The sequence below is a fragment of the Prunus persica genome, chromosome G1 (genome assembly GCF_000346465.2).
Source record: "Prunus persica cultivar Lovell chromosome G1, Prunus_persica_NCBIv2, whole genome shotgun sequence".
Lineage (NCBI taxonomy): Eukaryota > Viridiplantae > Streptophyta > Magnoliopsida > Rosales > Rosaceae > Prunus > Prunus persica.
This window is the reverse complement of record NC_034009.1, coordinates 29,886,176-29,901,439: the sequence shown is the minus strand read 5'-3', so window position 1 is coordinate 29,901,439 and position 15,264 is coordinate 29,886,176. Positions and strand designations below refer to the sequence as shown.

General features: G+C 38.0%; 3 protein-coding genes across 4 annotated transcripts; 2 read left to right on the top strand and 1 right to left on the bottom strand.

The window, feature by feature from the left end:
• Positions 823-4,760, top strand: LOC18788612 (serine/threonine-protein kinase STN7, chloroplastic). The gene is made up of 10 exons (XM_007227027.2): positions 823-1,450; positions 1,535-1,624; positions 1,933-2,055; positions 2,205-2,303; positions 2,669-2,837; positions 2,944-3,037; positions 3,538-3,631; positions 3,730-3,786; positions 3,937-4,350; positions 4,440-4,760. The coding sequence occupies exons 1-10, from the start codon at positions 1,001-1,003 to the stop codon at positions 4,605-4,607; spliced, it is 1,758 nt and encodes a 585-aa protein (XP_007227089.1). The 5' UTR covers positions 823-1,000; the 3' UTR covers positions 4,608-4,760.
• LOC109946778 lies at positions 7,451-8,068 on the top strand. The gene has a single exon (XM_020555544.1). It carries the CDS (start codon positions 7,581-7,583, stop codon positions 7,725-7,727), a length of 147 nt encoding a protein of 48 aa, XP_020411133.1. The 5' UTR covers positions 7,451-7,580; the 3' UTR covers positions 7,728-8,068.
• LOC18791726 (SUPPRESSOR OF GAMMA RESPONSE 1) lies at positions 11,502-14,959 on the bottom strand. Of its 2 annotated transcripts, XM_020555543.1 has the most exons (7): positions 14,788-14,959; positions 13,699-13,840; positions 13,331-13,517; positions 12,755-13,251; positions 11,983-12,444; positions 11,820-11,878; positions 11,502-11,727 (listed from the first exon to the last, which is right to left on the bottom strand). In XM_020555543.1, the coding sequence occupies exons 1-6, from the start codon at positions 14,793-14,795 to the stop codon at positions 11,825-11,827; spliced, it is 1,350 nt and encodes a 449-aa protein (XP_020411132.1). In that variant the 5' UTR covers positions 14,796-14,959; the 3' UTR covers positions 11,502-11,727; positions 11,820-11,824. The 2 variants fall into 2 exon arrangements, with proteins under 2 accessions (XP_020411132.1, XP_007222098.1); XM_007222036.2 differs by having other exon boundaries at positions 11,502-11,878; positions 14,788-14,958.

Genomic DNA, 15,264 nt, shown 5'->3' with positions numbered 1-15,264 from the left:
CCTGAAAACAGTGAAAGCAGTGATTCGATTTTTCAATAAAGAAAAGAAATTATTATATAAAGTATAGCCTTTCATTAATTTGAGGTTGAGCAATCTGCTATGAAGAAAAACTTCTATGAAACGAAAATATTACTATTTTAATATTTTCGATCAATAATAACGTTATGACATAAATAATATAATATTATTCATCGACAATAGCAAAATGCAACTAAATATTTCTCGCTGCGATGGCATAATGGCAGCAACCAACCATGGTGCAGTGCAGTGCAGTAAAAATTGAGCCACCGACAGCTGGAGCCTGGAGTGGATGATAAATGCACTCACGTTCCAAGTTCCAACCAAAGTGAGTCGTCCCTCCCGTGCTCATTCAAGCCCATTGTCTAAAAGGCTACAAGGACAACAACCACCGTCAACAACTGACCACAGACACATTAATCTTAGATGCAAATTAATAATAATATAACAGAAAAGGAAAGCCCAGCAAAAGAAAACTATATGTTGTGGGCGTTTTTTTTCATTTTTTGTTCATGGGCTTCTAACTCTGAGCAGGCAAATGAAATGAGGCAGATTTTTTCTGTGGTGGGCAAGTTCAAGTTGTGCCTTACTGCGTTGCATAGCAAAAGACAGTTCAAACATGGGTTTTGCTACTTTCCCCAAGCCCAATTAGTCTTGTCTTTTTTATTTTTCCATACACGATGCACATGAAGGTCCCACTCCAACTCTGTGGTGCATGTGTTGACGTGTCAATCTCTCATTTTTTGGTGAATTATTAGCCATCAATCCCATTGAGCCATTTCCCTCCACAAAATAACGGTCACTGGAAAATAGGAGAAAAAAAGAAAACACCTTCGAAAGAGATAGAATCTAAGATTGAAAGACATTTTTGAAGTAAGCCAGCGACTATAGGTATCTGGATTTTCACCCATACAAGTTCTGAAAGCCTCTCTCTCTCTCTCTCTCTCTCTCTCTCTCTCTCTCTCTCTCTCTGTGTACAGCCATGGCTGCTACTGTTGCAGCCGGTGGAGTTAGTATAGGAGTGGCCAAGCTCCACCCTCACAAATCAAAACCCACATCACCATTTCTGGGCAAGAAGCTTAGAATTAATAAACCCAGTTTCGAACCACATCCCAGTTCAAGATCAATGACTGTCTCCAACCCGAAAGCGTTGCTGGTTTTCGCCTCTGGCGGCGGCGAGTTGATCCATGCGGTTCAGGACCTCTTTTTGGGCGTGGGAGTGGGGCTTCCGTGTACAGTCATGGAGTGCGGTGATATCATATACAGAAGCACTCTTCCAAAGTCTAATGGCTTAACACTCACAGCCCCTGGTGCTATTTTGGCTCTGAGTGCCCTATCTTATCTATGGGCCACTCCTGGTGTGGCTCCTGGGTTCTTTGACATGTTTGTGCTTGCTTTTATTGAGAGGCTTTTTAGACCCACTTACAGGAAGGTTGGTTTTTGGCTGATTTTTGGTCTGATTTTGGATTTTATTTGTGAATCTCAAGTTTGTTTTGTGTTTGGTTTTGTGGGACAGGATGATTTTGTTTTGGGGAAAAAGTTGGGTGAAGGAGCTTTTGGAGTGGTTTACAAAGGTTCATTGGCTAATAAGAAGTCTTCTTCCAAGGTATCAAGTACTTAATTGAATTTCTTTACATAAATTTGTGATTTTACTTGGTCTTGTGAATGAATTAAATTTTGAACATATCAAATGGATTGAGTTCAAAGATTGAGTTATATGATTTCAACAAGTATTGCTTAATTTGCCTTTGCAATCATTACTTCAATTTTGATTTGTGTCAAAAGTCTGGGTTTTGATAAGGAGCTCACTTGTATTGTCAAATGGGCAGTGTCTTCTCACATTGGAAGAAAGAAAAGAAAAGAAGAGTATGAGAATATGATATGCTAATGTGTTATTTTTTTGGTTGACACTAGAAAGAAGGTGACTTTGTGTTGAAGAAGGCCACCGAATATGGTGCTGTGGAGATTTGGATGAATGAACGTGTGCGAAGGGCGTGTGCAAATAGTTGTGCTGCTTTTAAGTACGGCTTTCTCGAGGTGTTGCTCTATAATGCATACTAGTATCATATGATTTTAAGGGTATCATTATCTCTAAAGATCGAAAAAGAATTCTTTGATAGCTCATTCCATTGTACATTCTAGTTCTATCCCCATTATAAGAATTAATACCATGAATCTTGTTGCAGACTTCTTCAAAGAAGGGAGCTGAATATTGGCTTATATGGCAATTTGAAGGGGAAGCCACGCTGTATGATTTGATGCAAAGTAAAGACTTTCCCTATAATGTTGGTACTTTCTCTCATCAGCCTTTTGGTTGCCCTATAAATTGCCAGCATTAACCATTTTTGGTGTGAAACTGATGATTTCTTTGTCATAATTAACATCCTAGCAGGCTACTTTCAGTCTAGTTATTAATTATGACCAAAATTTAGATATTCTTTACCAACAGTATGCTACAAGCTTCCATGGTTCCTCCATCATCTATGTTTAAACTGATCTTTGGTTCAAAAGGAAAATTTTGGAAAAATTAATGATAATGGGACTTGGCATGTTAATTGCTGGTTACATGTTGCTTCTTATTTTTACAGTAAATTTTGGTTTAATTCCATTCTACAACTGTTAACTTCACTGATGGTCACATAAAATTCAGGTAGAAACCATGATTCTTGGAAAGGTCCAGGACTTGCCAAAGGGTTTGGAAAGGGAAAATAGGATCATTCAAACAATTATGAGACAACTGTTATTTGCGTTAGATGGTCTTCACTCAACAGGGATTGTACATAGGGATATAAAACCACAGAATGTTATTTTCTCCGAAGGTAATAATACTAATGGCATGCTGTATTTGAGTCAATGGAGGAACTGGAAAAGTTCAATTATTCTCAGAGTTTAAACATTTCCTATTGCTATTTTAACAATGAGCAGGCTCTCGAACATTCAAGATCATTGATCTTGGAGCTGCAGCAGATTTGCGAGTTGGCATCAACTATATTCCAAAGGAGTTTCTTTTGGATCCAAGGTAAACCTCTACTTGGAGAAGACAATGAATGATGAGTTTCAGTTTCTACTTTACATCTATGGACGAAAGAACTAAATTTTCAGCACTAATATAGTTAATGTCGTCTGGAGGGATACCTTAAAATAGTATCAGTTTCGTCAGGCTAATGCACCTTGAAATGATCCTAAGTACTGATAAAACAGAAACTCCCACAGTTTAATTTGATTTGCAAAAAATTATCCAGATGGAGGCCAGGGCAAAAAATATTTTTAAAAAGTTTCAGCAAAAAGCCTGCAGTTTGTGAAGTTTGTAATACATGAGACTTGAATGATAATCGAATATATGATATTTGATTTCTGAATGAATGCTAGCTGAATCATCAGTCTTAAAAGGGTATCCTTCTGATTTACATATTTTTAGTAATACCTAGGTTCAGTTTTCTTATAGCATCTCACTCAAATTGATGTAGTGTTCTCCTATCAGAAGGCATTCATGATGTCTTTGGATCCTTCCCTTTTCAGATATGCTGCACCAGAGCAATACATCATGAGCACACAAACGCCATCCGCTCCCTCTGCTCCAGTGGCAACAGCACTTTCCCCAGTTCTATGGCAGGTGGAATATTAACTGTGAATTTGGTTTTGATTATAGCTAGCTTACTTTCTCAGGCAGCTGACTGCTTTAATGGTTTTTGATTATATGGTCTTAAACAGATGAATTTGCCTGATAGATTTGATATCTACAGTGCCGGGCTCATATTCCTACAAATGGTGAGTGACAAAAATTGCTAGGTAGCTATAGTTGTTATACTAACTAATTGACTGATATTCATTCAACTTCTTATTGTCACACACGTTCAGTTTCATGTTTATAAATATGGGGGTTTTGAAGGGTTCATACTGCTAGTCTTCTTCCTGTAGGCATTCCCAGGATTACGGAGTGACAACAGCCTAATTCAATTCAACCGTCAACTAAAAAGGTGTGATTATGACTTGGTTGCATGGAGGAAAAGCGCCGAGCCTCGTGCTAGCGCCGAACTACGAAGAGGTTTTGAGCTGTTGGATTTGGATGGTGGAATTGGATGGGAACTCTTGACATCAATGGTTCGATACAAAGCAAGACAAAGAATCAGTGCAAAAACAGCCTTAGCATATCCTTACTTTGACAAGGAAGGCCTGTTGGCTCTGTCCTTGATGCAGAATATGAGGCTGCAACTGTTTCGATATACACAACAAGATTATGGGGAGGCTGCCAAATGGATTATTCGGCTAATGGCAAGATCCGGAACCCAGCAGGACGGTGGCTTCACAGAAGCTCAGCTCCAGGACCTCAGAGTTTGTACCTGAACTAAGTTCAGAAATCAGTAAACCGTATTCTTTTTAGGATTTGTATGCACAGTGATCTTTATTTCTATATTGTGCAGGAAATGGAGCCTAATAAGAAGAAGGCAAGTGCTGCAAGAAGAAATGCTCTTGCTTCAGCTCTTTGGCTCCAGAGGAAGATTGTAAGAACATTGAATGAGAGCATGGATGAGCTTAACCAACGTAGGAAGAGTCTCTGGTGGAGCAGGTGGATTCCCAGAGAGGATTGAAGTTCGTGAAGATACTTTTTTTTTCCTCCTTTTGTAAATGTTGTGTAGCAGTCTCAACTGACCAACTTGGTGATATAGAATTATGTTTAAACATGACAGAAAGTAGCTGGAATCTAATAGAAACAAACCTCGAATACTGGTTCCTCCCAGAAACAAAATCCCATATATTTTGAGCACACGTGCAAGGACTTGGAATATGGATTATAAATCTTATGACACAGTCCTCCATGAACTGCAACTACAAGCAAGCATTCTCAGTCCTACTTGACCAAAAGAATAAAAATATTCTGAGTCTTTCAATATCCAGGCTGTGTGAGCCTGTGATACACTTGAACTAGGCAACATGATTATTCTGCTCGTGTTCTTGCCTTTTTACCTTCTTTCTCTGTCATTGCCTTCCTCTAACTTGAATATAGGATCAAGTTTTAAACATTAGTAAGTAACTTATTCCCAATTTTTACCCTAAATTGTTGTCATTTTATTTCTGGCAAATGGACTTGGCAAACCTAATACTCGTAGTTGGACTCTGGGATGGATCGACGGGTCCGCCTCTAGTGTGATTTGGAGTTAGTCATTTAAGCAAGCAATCTGACGCGTCCACCGACAGCAAAACCAGTTGACCAAAACCCAGTTGGCCGAGTTGGGCTTCTTTCTTTGTGTTTCATAGATTTTTCTTTTTCATTTTTTTGTTTGCAGAATTCCCCATTTCGTCAAAATTTGCTACACTACGTAATTATATGATTATCTTAACCATGAACCAGCCATGCAAATGACCATGCTGGCTATGTGGTCAAAGAGCACGAACACAATAATTCACTAGGAAATTGAAGTGTACGGCAATTAAAAGCTGTAATTGACGCACATTAATTCAAGAACGTGGCTTAAAATTATTCAAATCAAAGCTTCCTTTAAAGAAAAGCCTGCCAAAATCCGATATGCATGTAAGAATACAACTGTAGTTGCCACTCAAGTCCGTACAATCCACAGATGTTTTTTCACATGTTCATGGTTGATGCTAGCTAAGCTTCTAGTTGATTGCCATTTTGAATTTGAATTTGAAATTGCAGAGGAAATGCTGTGGAAGGAAGCACAACTCAACATGTTGCAGAAGGAAGGAATTGAATCTGAAGTTGCTTTTAATAGAAGCATCAAGAACAAATATAATTCAGGGCTTTAGAGATAAGGTTTAATATTATGTTACAGGCAATGACATTGTAAATCACGAGAACTTCACGTGCAACTCTGTCTGGCCTTCTTGTTCAGTACAACCAAGCCAGATTTTTTTTTTTTTTTGTTCAAGTGCATTTGGAACAACAAACATAACATGAGACGCTTTGAATATAGTGCTCTCAGACTCAGAGATTAAGACTAATTAGCACCAATTTCTAGCTCTAATCTGGGTGTAATCTATGATTTGCCTGATTAGATATTGACAGCTTAAAATTGCTCAGAGAAAGAATAAAAAAAATGGAAAATTTTGCTTATTGGAAGTTGGCCTCCAGAGAAAAAAATGGGAGGAGCACGAGACAGAGCAAGTGGGTTGGTTTGCTTTGCTTCTGGTGAAGCATAAGGTACCTATAAATTAATATCACTTGGGTTTTCAGGTCTTATATAATTGCTTCGCTTTGCTTGGGAAATCTTGGGCCTTTTGATCCACTGCAAAATGCAAATGGCTTCATCATCATAATATATTTTTTAGTTGCCCTTTCCATATATTCCCAGTGTCTCATTTAGCACACACAGACAACTTTGTCTGTCACATTGCCCACCAAATATTTCAGTCTCTGTCTAAAGTGCAAGCTCTGCAAATCTTACTCTCTCAACTGCATGCCTACTCTGCAAATAACACATATATATATATCATCATCATCATGATGAGATGAATCAGCAAATTCAACTTCTGGCCTTTATTCTGAAAGAACAAGCCAAGCGGAAAAAAATGTCCATGTTTTAAGAAACCCACTTCTCAACAAGCCTTGTTTGTTACACAGTGAAAGTATAATGACATCATCTTTGATAGAAACCAGGCAAAAATGACAATGAACCCTCATCATCTGCATTTCTTGTGTGCTCACTGGTCACCTAAAATATGCAATAATTGCCGGAGCATGGTACAGGGAAAGCCTAACATTGCTATCAAAGCCGTTGTCTTGTCCCTACAGATATGGTTCTGCTATTTATTTATAGTCTATATGATGATAAGCTGAAGTCATTAGAGTCTTAAATCATGCTGATTAAAGTTAGTTATTATGCATTCTTATGTAGGATTCAACTTCTTCCCACCTCCTATCCTAATCCTATTGCCTGTTTAGGTGGATCCAACAAAAAAGTTAAAAAGAAAAACAACAAGGAAAAGCACTAGAAAAGAGGGGAAATTTTGGGGTTTGCTGCAGAATTATGACCTCATCATTTAGAAAATTTGAAGGCTCAGCTCATAAACTCCCAAAAAAACAAACTTGCTACCTTGTGGTCAGTAGTGGCCGACCCATTATGCTGGTGGGTAATGCCTACATACACAAACATATTGATATATTTACCCAAATAAAAAAAGAGTAAAATATAATAAAATATAATAGTCCAAATTAGACCTACGTAGGCATAGCAATATTACATGTGAGGGGGAGAGGATGAGAGGGGTCCTTGTTTTGTTTGGATTGTCTTATCATTTTCTTATGTGTTGCTTGAGGTATGGATTCCAAAGTGGGTTGTGGGCTCCATTTGGGTGTTGTCTGGTGAGTTTGGGGGCACTTCACACCCTTTCATGCCCCATCCTTGGCTCTTTGTTTAGACCAATCTGATCGTGTGAGCAATTGGACCACACCCCCCTCCTCCTCTTTCTATAAGAAGCTGAACCTCCCTTTGGCCTTTGCACTTTGAAACCAATTCACACAAGCACATTCCCTCAAAAACCCTCATTTGACTTGCAAAAACTCAGCACCAGTCAAAGAGAAAAACAAAACAGATTGTAAAGATATGAAGATTGTGAGCAATTCCACCATGGCAGGCAGCAAGAGAAGGCTTTCTTCAAGCAAAGGACTTGGAGGGGTCCTCAGAGAGCAAAGAGCCAGGCTTTACATCATAAGGAGGTGTGTGGTCATGCTCCTTTGCTGGCATGATTAATTCAAGTCCTAGCTAAAGTTTTAAAAGTCCCAATAGTCCATGGCATGATGGGCAAGAAGATTTTGGTTCCTTTTTTCTTCTTCTTAATTTCCCCCCTTTTTTTCTATCTTGATCTTCTTGGTTGAGTGTAAATAGCAGCAATGTTCTTCTGTCAGGAAGTTGAAACAAAATTTTGCATGGGTTGGCCTTGCGGGGCTAGATATGTACATCGGATAGCATAATATAAAGTTTGATATTTATATTACAAGCTAGAGTTGTTAGTGTTCCTCATCCTCTCTGTATATTACAAGCTTGCTTTTGTTATGTTTATATGATTGAGATTCAATGATCAACATTCATGTGATTCTGGCCTTAAATTTGCGACTATGAAGATTCAAAAAAGAGGGAGGTATAAAGTTTCTTCAATCATCACCTCCCTAAAGCCTCTGCGTTACCTCAGAAGGTCAAAGCAACTAAAGCCTAAGCTTTTCACTTCCTATATAATGAACTTTTGTTTGTTAAAATTGAAGATTCACATGCATGCCCAACCCAAGTTTTCTTCCTTTTGAGATGGTTTTCTCAGTCTGTTGATTTAAAAGAAGAATTATGAACAGATCAAATTGTTGCTGATCAGCTTAAATATCTTCTCACAGTGTTGTTAAAGGAAATGGACCATAAGCATTCTCATATTAATCATTTCAATTTCAAGTGAGGATTGGATTTGGAAATTGTAGGGTTCATTCAAACTGTTCACTTCAATCCCCCACATAATTTGTGCTTTTTGGATTGCATATCCAAAAAGTGCAGAAACCATGAGATCATAGATGCATTCATAATTAGTACCTGATTTAGTCGGTTGATGACAAAATTGTACCTGAAACCAGGTTTAATTAAACTTAAACAAAGAGTTGCAGTTGGGCCCATCGTCACTAATCACTACAATATTATAAGCTTTGATTGTGATCTTCTTGTCTTTAACCCCAACAGCACCAGCACCACCAGCATATCCTCAAAATCAATTCCACCTAAGCTTTGTCTTCAACTAAGTGAGCGCCAAACATGGCCTTGTGAAAACAGCTTTTCACGTTTGGGTCAAAACCCAAACTCAAGCTCCCCCTTCCTTTGTGGGCCACTTGAATTATTGGATCCCAACTCATGTTCACGTGTGCCACGTGTACGGTAGTGATGGGCCTACCCCCAATAGTATTTCCTTTTGTCTCTTCTTTCCTTTTAGAGGAAGAAGTAGGGAAGGGTTAAAAGAAAAAAAGGCCAGCAGCTTCTACTTTTGTTGGAGTCGTAAGTAAACCCCATCTACTCTACGGAACACCATAATACTCTACGCACTCGCATAATACGTTGACACGTAGCTGCACAACTGGACACGTGGCATACGATCTATTATCTTTGTAAAAACCAAAAACAGCTCTATTTTGTTGTCGTTATTTATTTTCTTCCTCTTGTTTTGTGGGTCAGAATGTCAGATGCACAGAAGCTGAATATGCAATCTTATATTCTGTTGTCGGCCACATAGGATAGTGCCACCTCTTTTTTTTTTTTTTTTTTTTTTTTTTTTAAAGTTTGAGAAGTACTTCCTTACTTCCGTTTAATTGTCTCTTTTCTTATTTGTATCCTCTTTAACAAATAACATGAGAAGATAAATAAGAAAACAGGAAAACTAAACAGGAAGACGAAAAAATTTCTCCTCACAGAGGGAGGCTTTCAGGATTTCGAGAGCTTCTACAATGAGAAGTTTAGAGTAAAGAGCTTATTTGCATCATCAATCATCAAACCACTTAAAATGTTTAAGTTCATTGATTTCCTCATATTTGTTAATAGTGAGATTGAACACCTCAAATAAACTATTCATTTTAAACTCCTTATTATAGCTTTTCCGCGGTATTTTAGGCTCTCTCTTCTCTTTTGGGCTATTTTGGCTATAAAAAAAAAAGCCCAGAGGTCCCCGACAGAAAGCAATTGGGTCAAAGCAGCCTTATCATGCCCACGTGCGCCTCCCCAATCTTCAACCCCACCACACAACCGATTCTATTCTAATCAAACATGCGGCCCACGTGTGGTCCACACTTGGCACATCCCCTGTTCCCCAATAATGAAAATGTTACTCATCATAATAAGTGCAAGTTTAACATAGATGATATGCATTATATCCAATTACCCATCCACATCAACATTTAATATGGATAAGTATGCAGCTTCATCATCAATCATAAAGATGAAGAAGATTCTCCAATACCCTTTTGCTGTTTTCTTTGTAGGATTATAAACAAATTACTTAGGATGATATTAGCGTTAATACCGTGTGAGTGCGTACTTCAATTTCAGGTCTCATACTCATCAATGACACTTTAGTACTAGTGGGCGTCACTGAAATGCTAATTATGATAACTAATCATGATTGATCGGTGATTACACTCAATTCCTTGTTAGGATGTGGGTGGATTATGGAAGGGAGAAAGTTTAGTGTCTTGGCATAGTTATCATTTAATTAATCATGTTGACTTAGAGTTTACTTACATTCTTTGGGATTATTGGAGAAAGATGGGTCCTGGTGTGTCCCCAATATTAAGAAGGTGGCCTATTAACTCTATATGATATAAATATACGATATAGGATAGAAGATTATGTTGTGCCGGGTGCCAACCAGGTTGCTGAATCTCATCTCTAAGACCCCTAACTGCATAGCATGTATACACATATTGTTAGCAGTTGAGGTCAGGTAATTACAATCATTAGCAACATATTCTTAATGTTTTATTCAAACTAGTGATTAATTAAGATTGAATCGTAAACTAATTTAGCTTCAAAATAATTCAAGAATTTTTTAGTGGCATTTCTTCAGTTGGAGCCAAAAAAAAAAAAAAATTTGCCAGGGTGCTGTGGCCCTCTGTGTCTACTCTTTAGCCGCATCCGCATCAAGGCATCAAAAGGGAAGACCAAGGCCCGGCGGCAGCGGACGCTTTTGCAACACAAAAGGGTACGTTTCCAAGTTTATATTGTGCTAAGGAGAAGAGCTTTAGGTAGGTCTTGCTAATACAACAAGGGTGGGTGCCCTACTTTCCAACAAGGATACTTACCCTACAACATGCTTACCAGGCCACCAGCAAGGCTGCTTGCTAGGCTAGGTCTTAATCTGCCTTCCCCACCAATCAAGATCATGCCTCCTCATCAACAAGCACTTGGAACCTCAAAAGTGATTAATTCATAAGCAGGCTAGGTCCAGTGGCGCTAGGCTAGGTCTTAATCTGCCTTCCCCACCCAGCAAGATCATGCCTGCTCATCAACAAGCACTTGGAACCTCAAAAGTGATTAATTCATAAGCAGGCAAGGTCCAGTGGCGCTAGGCTAGGTCTTAATCTGCCTTCCCCACCAAGCAAGATCATGCCTGCTCATCAACAAGCACTTGGAACCTCAAAAGTGATTAATTCAGCAGGCTAGGTCCAGTGGTCTCTCAAGCCATTTTCAAAGCCAAATTGCTTGTTCTATAAAGCCCTCTAAGTTGATCAATGTCTTATTGGTCCAAGCTGTGCTTCTCATTTTATTACATGTCAGCAATTCACTAGTGCTTTCCTTGGCATAAAGTTTCCAATAATTTGCTGGTCCACACGTTTATGTACTTTTAGTTTTTTTTTTCTTGCGCTTTTTCTGTAGTTCAAAATCCATTATAATTTCCATTTTATATGTTCAACATTAAGTAAAATGTCCTGCTCACGTCTTTGAAAAGCAATTCACTACATAAGCACTTTGCTCGAAGCAGCAACTAAAATTAAGCCTGGTGAATAAGAGAATTAATAGGTTTATATATTTGGATGTCAATGTTTCCAATCCAAAGATACAAAGCAAACCAGATAAAACAACTGCATTTCAGCTTGAAGCTTAAAGAGAGCAGAAGTGTAAGTTTGATCAATGCTCAAACCCAAAATATCGGTGAATTACAGTTACAAAGAGTCTTTTCACACCAGATATCACGATTCAAGCTGTTTGGCAAAAGGTTAGATCTCAGAACCTGCAGATGATTTGACAGGCAAAGTTAAATCAAAATGTAGCTACAAAATATTTACCACCATGCAACCATACTCAACACTAGAAAGCCCAAACCATATTCAGTCCGCCAACTTGACACCCCAAGAAAGGAAACTTTCCTGTGACCCGAATTCCTACAAAACCGAATGAAGAAATACATTGCCATAAGAAAATGCAAAGAGAAAAAATTGACTAAAAGAATAAGAAGCAAAATTAAATGGCAGAGAAGGTGACTTACGAGCTGGCTAAGTCGGAAATCTGGAGGTGTATCTTCTAACATAATATTTGCAGGATCAAGGACAATATTTTGGCACTCCTCTAGATCCTTCTTTAAATTCTCTGGTCCTAGCTTAGCATAATCCGCAAGACGGGGTTTGACCCGTGCTGGTTCACCATTTTCATGTCCAGTCCTAATTGGAGATTGACTCTGAAGAAGATCATCACACAGAGACAGCCCTTCCACAAGTTGTTGCGAATCCAGAAGATTCTGTGACTCGCTGTCCCACCATTTTGGATCTTCCTGAGCATTGTTTTCAGTGTTATTTATTACTTCATCGGCTTCATTTTCAACATTGTGTTGATCATAATGGTCAGGCTTTTCAATTTCAGGATGAACTTCATCTTCAGCATGGTCCATCTCAGGATGAACTTCATCTTCAGCATGGTCCATCTTAGGATGAACTTCATCTTCAGCATGATGCTTCAGTTGAATACAGAAGCCACAAAAATAAGCCCATATCATTATCTCTTTCGATCATTTACATTAAATCATAAAAATCTTAGGCAGCTTGCTTATATGTTAGAAACATGCCACTACCAATTACAGCATCCAACATACCTTTTCTATTAATGGAGAGAGTATCCATTAGGGCAAGAATGTGAATGCAGAAAGTATAATATTTAACTCTTCAATTTGAGTATGTTCGACACAAACAATAAATATGTCTTGACGCGCTGTTAGCAGAAAACTGGAAGTAAACTAAAAATCAAATATAGAAAACAAACTATACCTGAGGAAAGGGATCTCTGGAAGTAGCAGGAGTATCTTGTCCCAAATCAAAATCAGCAAGCTTTCGTTCAGTGCGCGGAGGTTCAGGAGTCACCGACTTGGGAGTGACTGGATCTACTTCTGTGATAACCAGATCAAAACCTTCAGGAATATCTTGATCAGTTTTATCAGCTTGCTTGACTTGCTGCTGCTGGTAATATATTTTAGATATAACATACTCTCCATCCTTCTCATCCTCCTCAGTTCCCAGGTGATATTGATGCATAACCCAATTGGTTTTCTTAGGTTTGCCTCCTCCGACCGTGCTCATGTAGAGAACCATAATCTTCTTACATCCTCTTTGAACCCCATCCAACATCACTGGTTTAGTCCTTCCAGTCTTGTGCCAGCGAACATCACCATCACCATCATGTATTTTTCGGCGCTTTCGGGTTCCAGTATTGTAAGCCTTAATTGCTCTGTGAAAGAAGTGGGATGCACTTCCATCTTGCTTAACACCTAAAATTTAATTTTTCGAATCAACTAATAAAACATTAAGGACCAGCATTAAAGCAAAAAATAAATGTTTGCCACTTACTTGGTAGTTTGTGAGGATGGGAACAACAAATTCCTTCATCATCATCAACAGTTATGATAAACTCATCAATAAAAGGATGGGATTTTAAATCCTCTGCACCAGATTTTGCAATTAAGTGCCATATAATCTCTTGATCAGTTGGATCAAATTTTACACCCTTGGGTAAACCCGGCCACTCTTGAGCAACCTGGAAAGAGAAATTGCAAACGACTTTTGTTAAAAAAGAAGATCCAAGAAAAAGAAACAAACTTTCATTAACTAAATTGTTGGAAATGCTTTCCAACAAGAGATTCTCTAACTGATGGGTTTTCATTGATGAACGTTAAAAGTGTAATATCTGGATGAAAAAACAAAAACAAGAATCTTACATCACTATTGTCAATCGTATATTGGCAATTTGGACAAGCTCTAGTTGGGTTGCTTTGCCATTTAATTCTTTCAGGATCACAGGTTCCAGATGCACTCTTGATTTTTGTGGCGATTCTATTTTTGTCCACCAACCATGATGGTCTGCATAAATCACACAAATGATTACACTTGAAACAATCTGCTGCTCCAACACATGGATCAGAAAAATACTGTAAACTCTGAACCCATCTTAATTAAAACCAGATATTCTAATTAAGCTGGGAGGACACTGAAAATATACATAAAGGTATAACCAGCATAGGACAAAGACGATTGAGAAGAAACAAAATATGAAAGATTAATCAATCATAATACGCCACCAAAGTATTAAAAGTGCCCAAATTATCAGAACACACACAGAGGTGTGTCATTGCAAACTGTGAATACAGGTGACCACTGACTCGATGAGAAAACAGCAAAGCTCATACTATTTAGGGGCTGTTTATGTTAGCTCAGGTGCACATGGCCTCTTCCATCTCTTGGAAAATAAATGTATTACACATTATTATGAATCCCTCTCTCAACCTTCCCACCTAAATATAATTAAGGGTACAATTTGAAATAGAATAAAAACCCTCTGAGGGCATAACGATTAATACATGAAATATACACACATACCCACAAAAAACGAAAAAGAAAACAAAGAGATTATGGATCTAAGAGTATAGCTCAGCACTCAACAATGACAGCAGAACAATAATCATGGCTCTCAACTGAACGAAAGTAGTTTATACTTGTCAGCGCTTAAGCATTGTCATTTGTCAATTGATAATCCACTGTCATTTAAAGCTTACAGATTGATTGCCACTGTTCAGTCCACTGACAAAATACTACATGTCCTAAATCGATACTGTTTTTCATGGTACATTGATCAGGTGAACACATAAACTATAACAAATTGAATCAAAAACTCAGAAAATTCCATGATAAATCTGAAAGAAGCATCAATAAATATACACACAATTTTAAAACAAAAAATAGAAAGCTAAAAACTTCAAAGTCATCCAAAACAGGCCCAAACTAAAATAGCAACAGAGAGAGGCGCATACCCAGCCATAGGTGAGCGATGACGATGAACAAGCCCAACTCAGAGTTCAGAGCTTCAAAGGCCGCCGACTTGCTTCTCTCTCTCTCTGCGCTTCGTCTACTTCGACTGACCGACAGATTGACTCGAACAAGACTTCAGGTATTTATATTTAACTCGACTTTGTTATTCCCATTTACCTCGTATTTTATGAAAAAAGCAAGAACTAATAAAAGATTTCTTTTTAAAATTTGATTTTTTGAATATTGAAACCGCGTGTTCTTTTCTTCAAACAAATATATTATACTAGCCTCTCTGCACGCGCTTCTGTGCCTGCGAGAGGCTTTTTTTAAAAAAATTTAAATTTATTTTAGAATTAAAAAAGATAATGGATAGTTGTGTTCCATAAAAATAGGATCCATTATCTGAATTTTCTTTTAATTTTAATTTTTTTAATATGAAAAATTGTGAATTTACCATATTATCCTCATTTAATTAATAA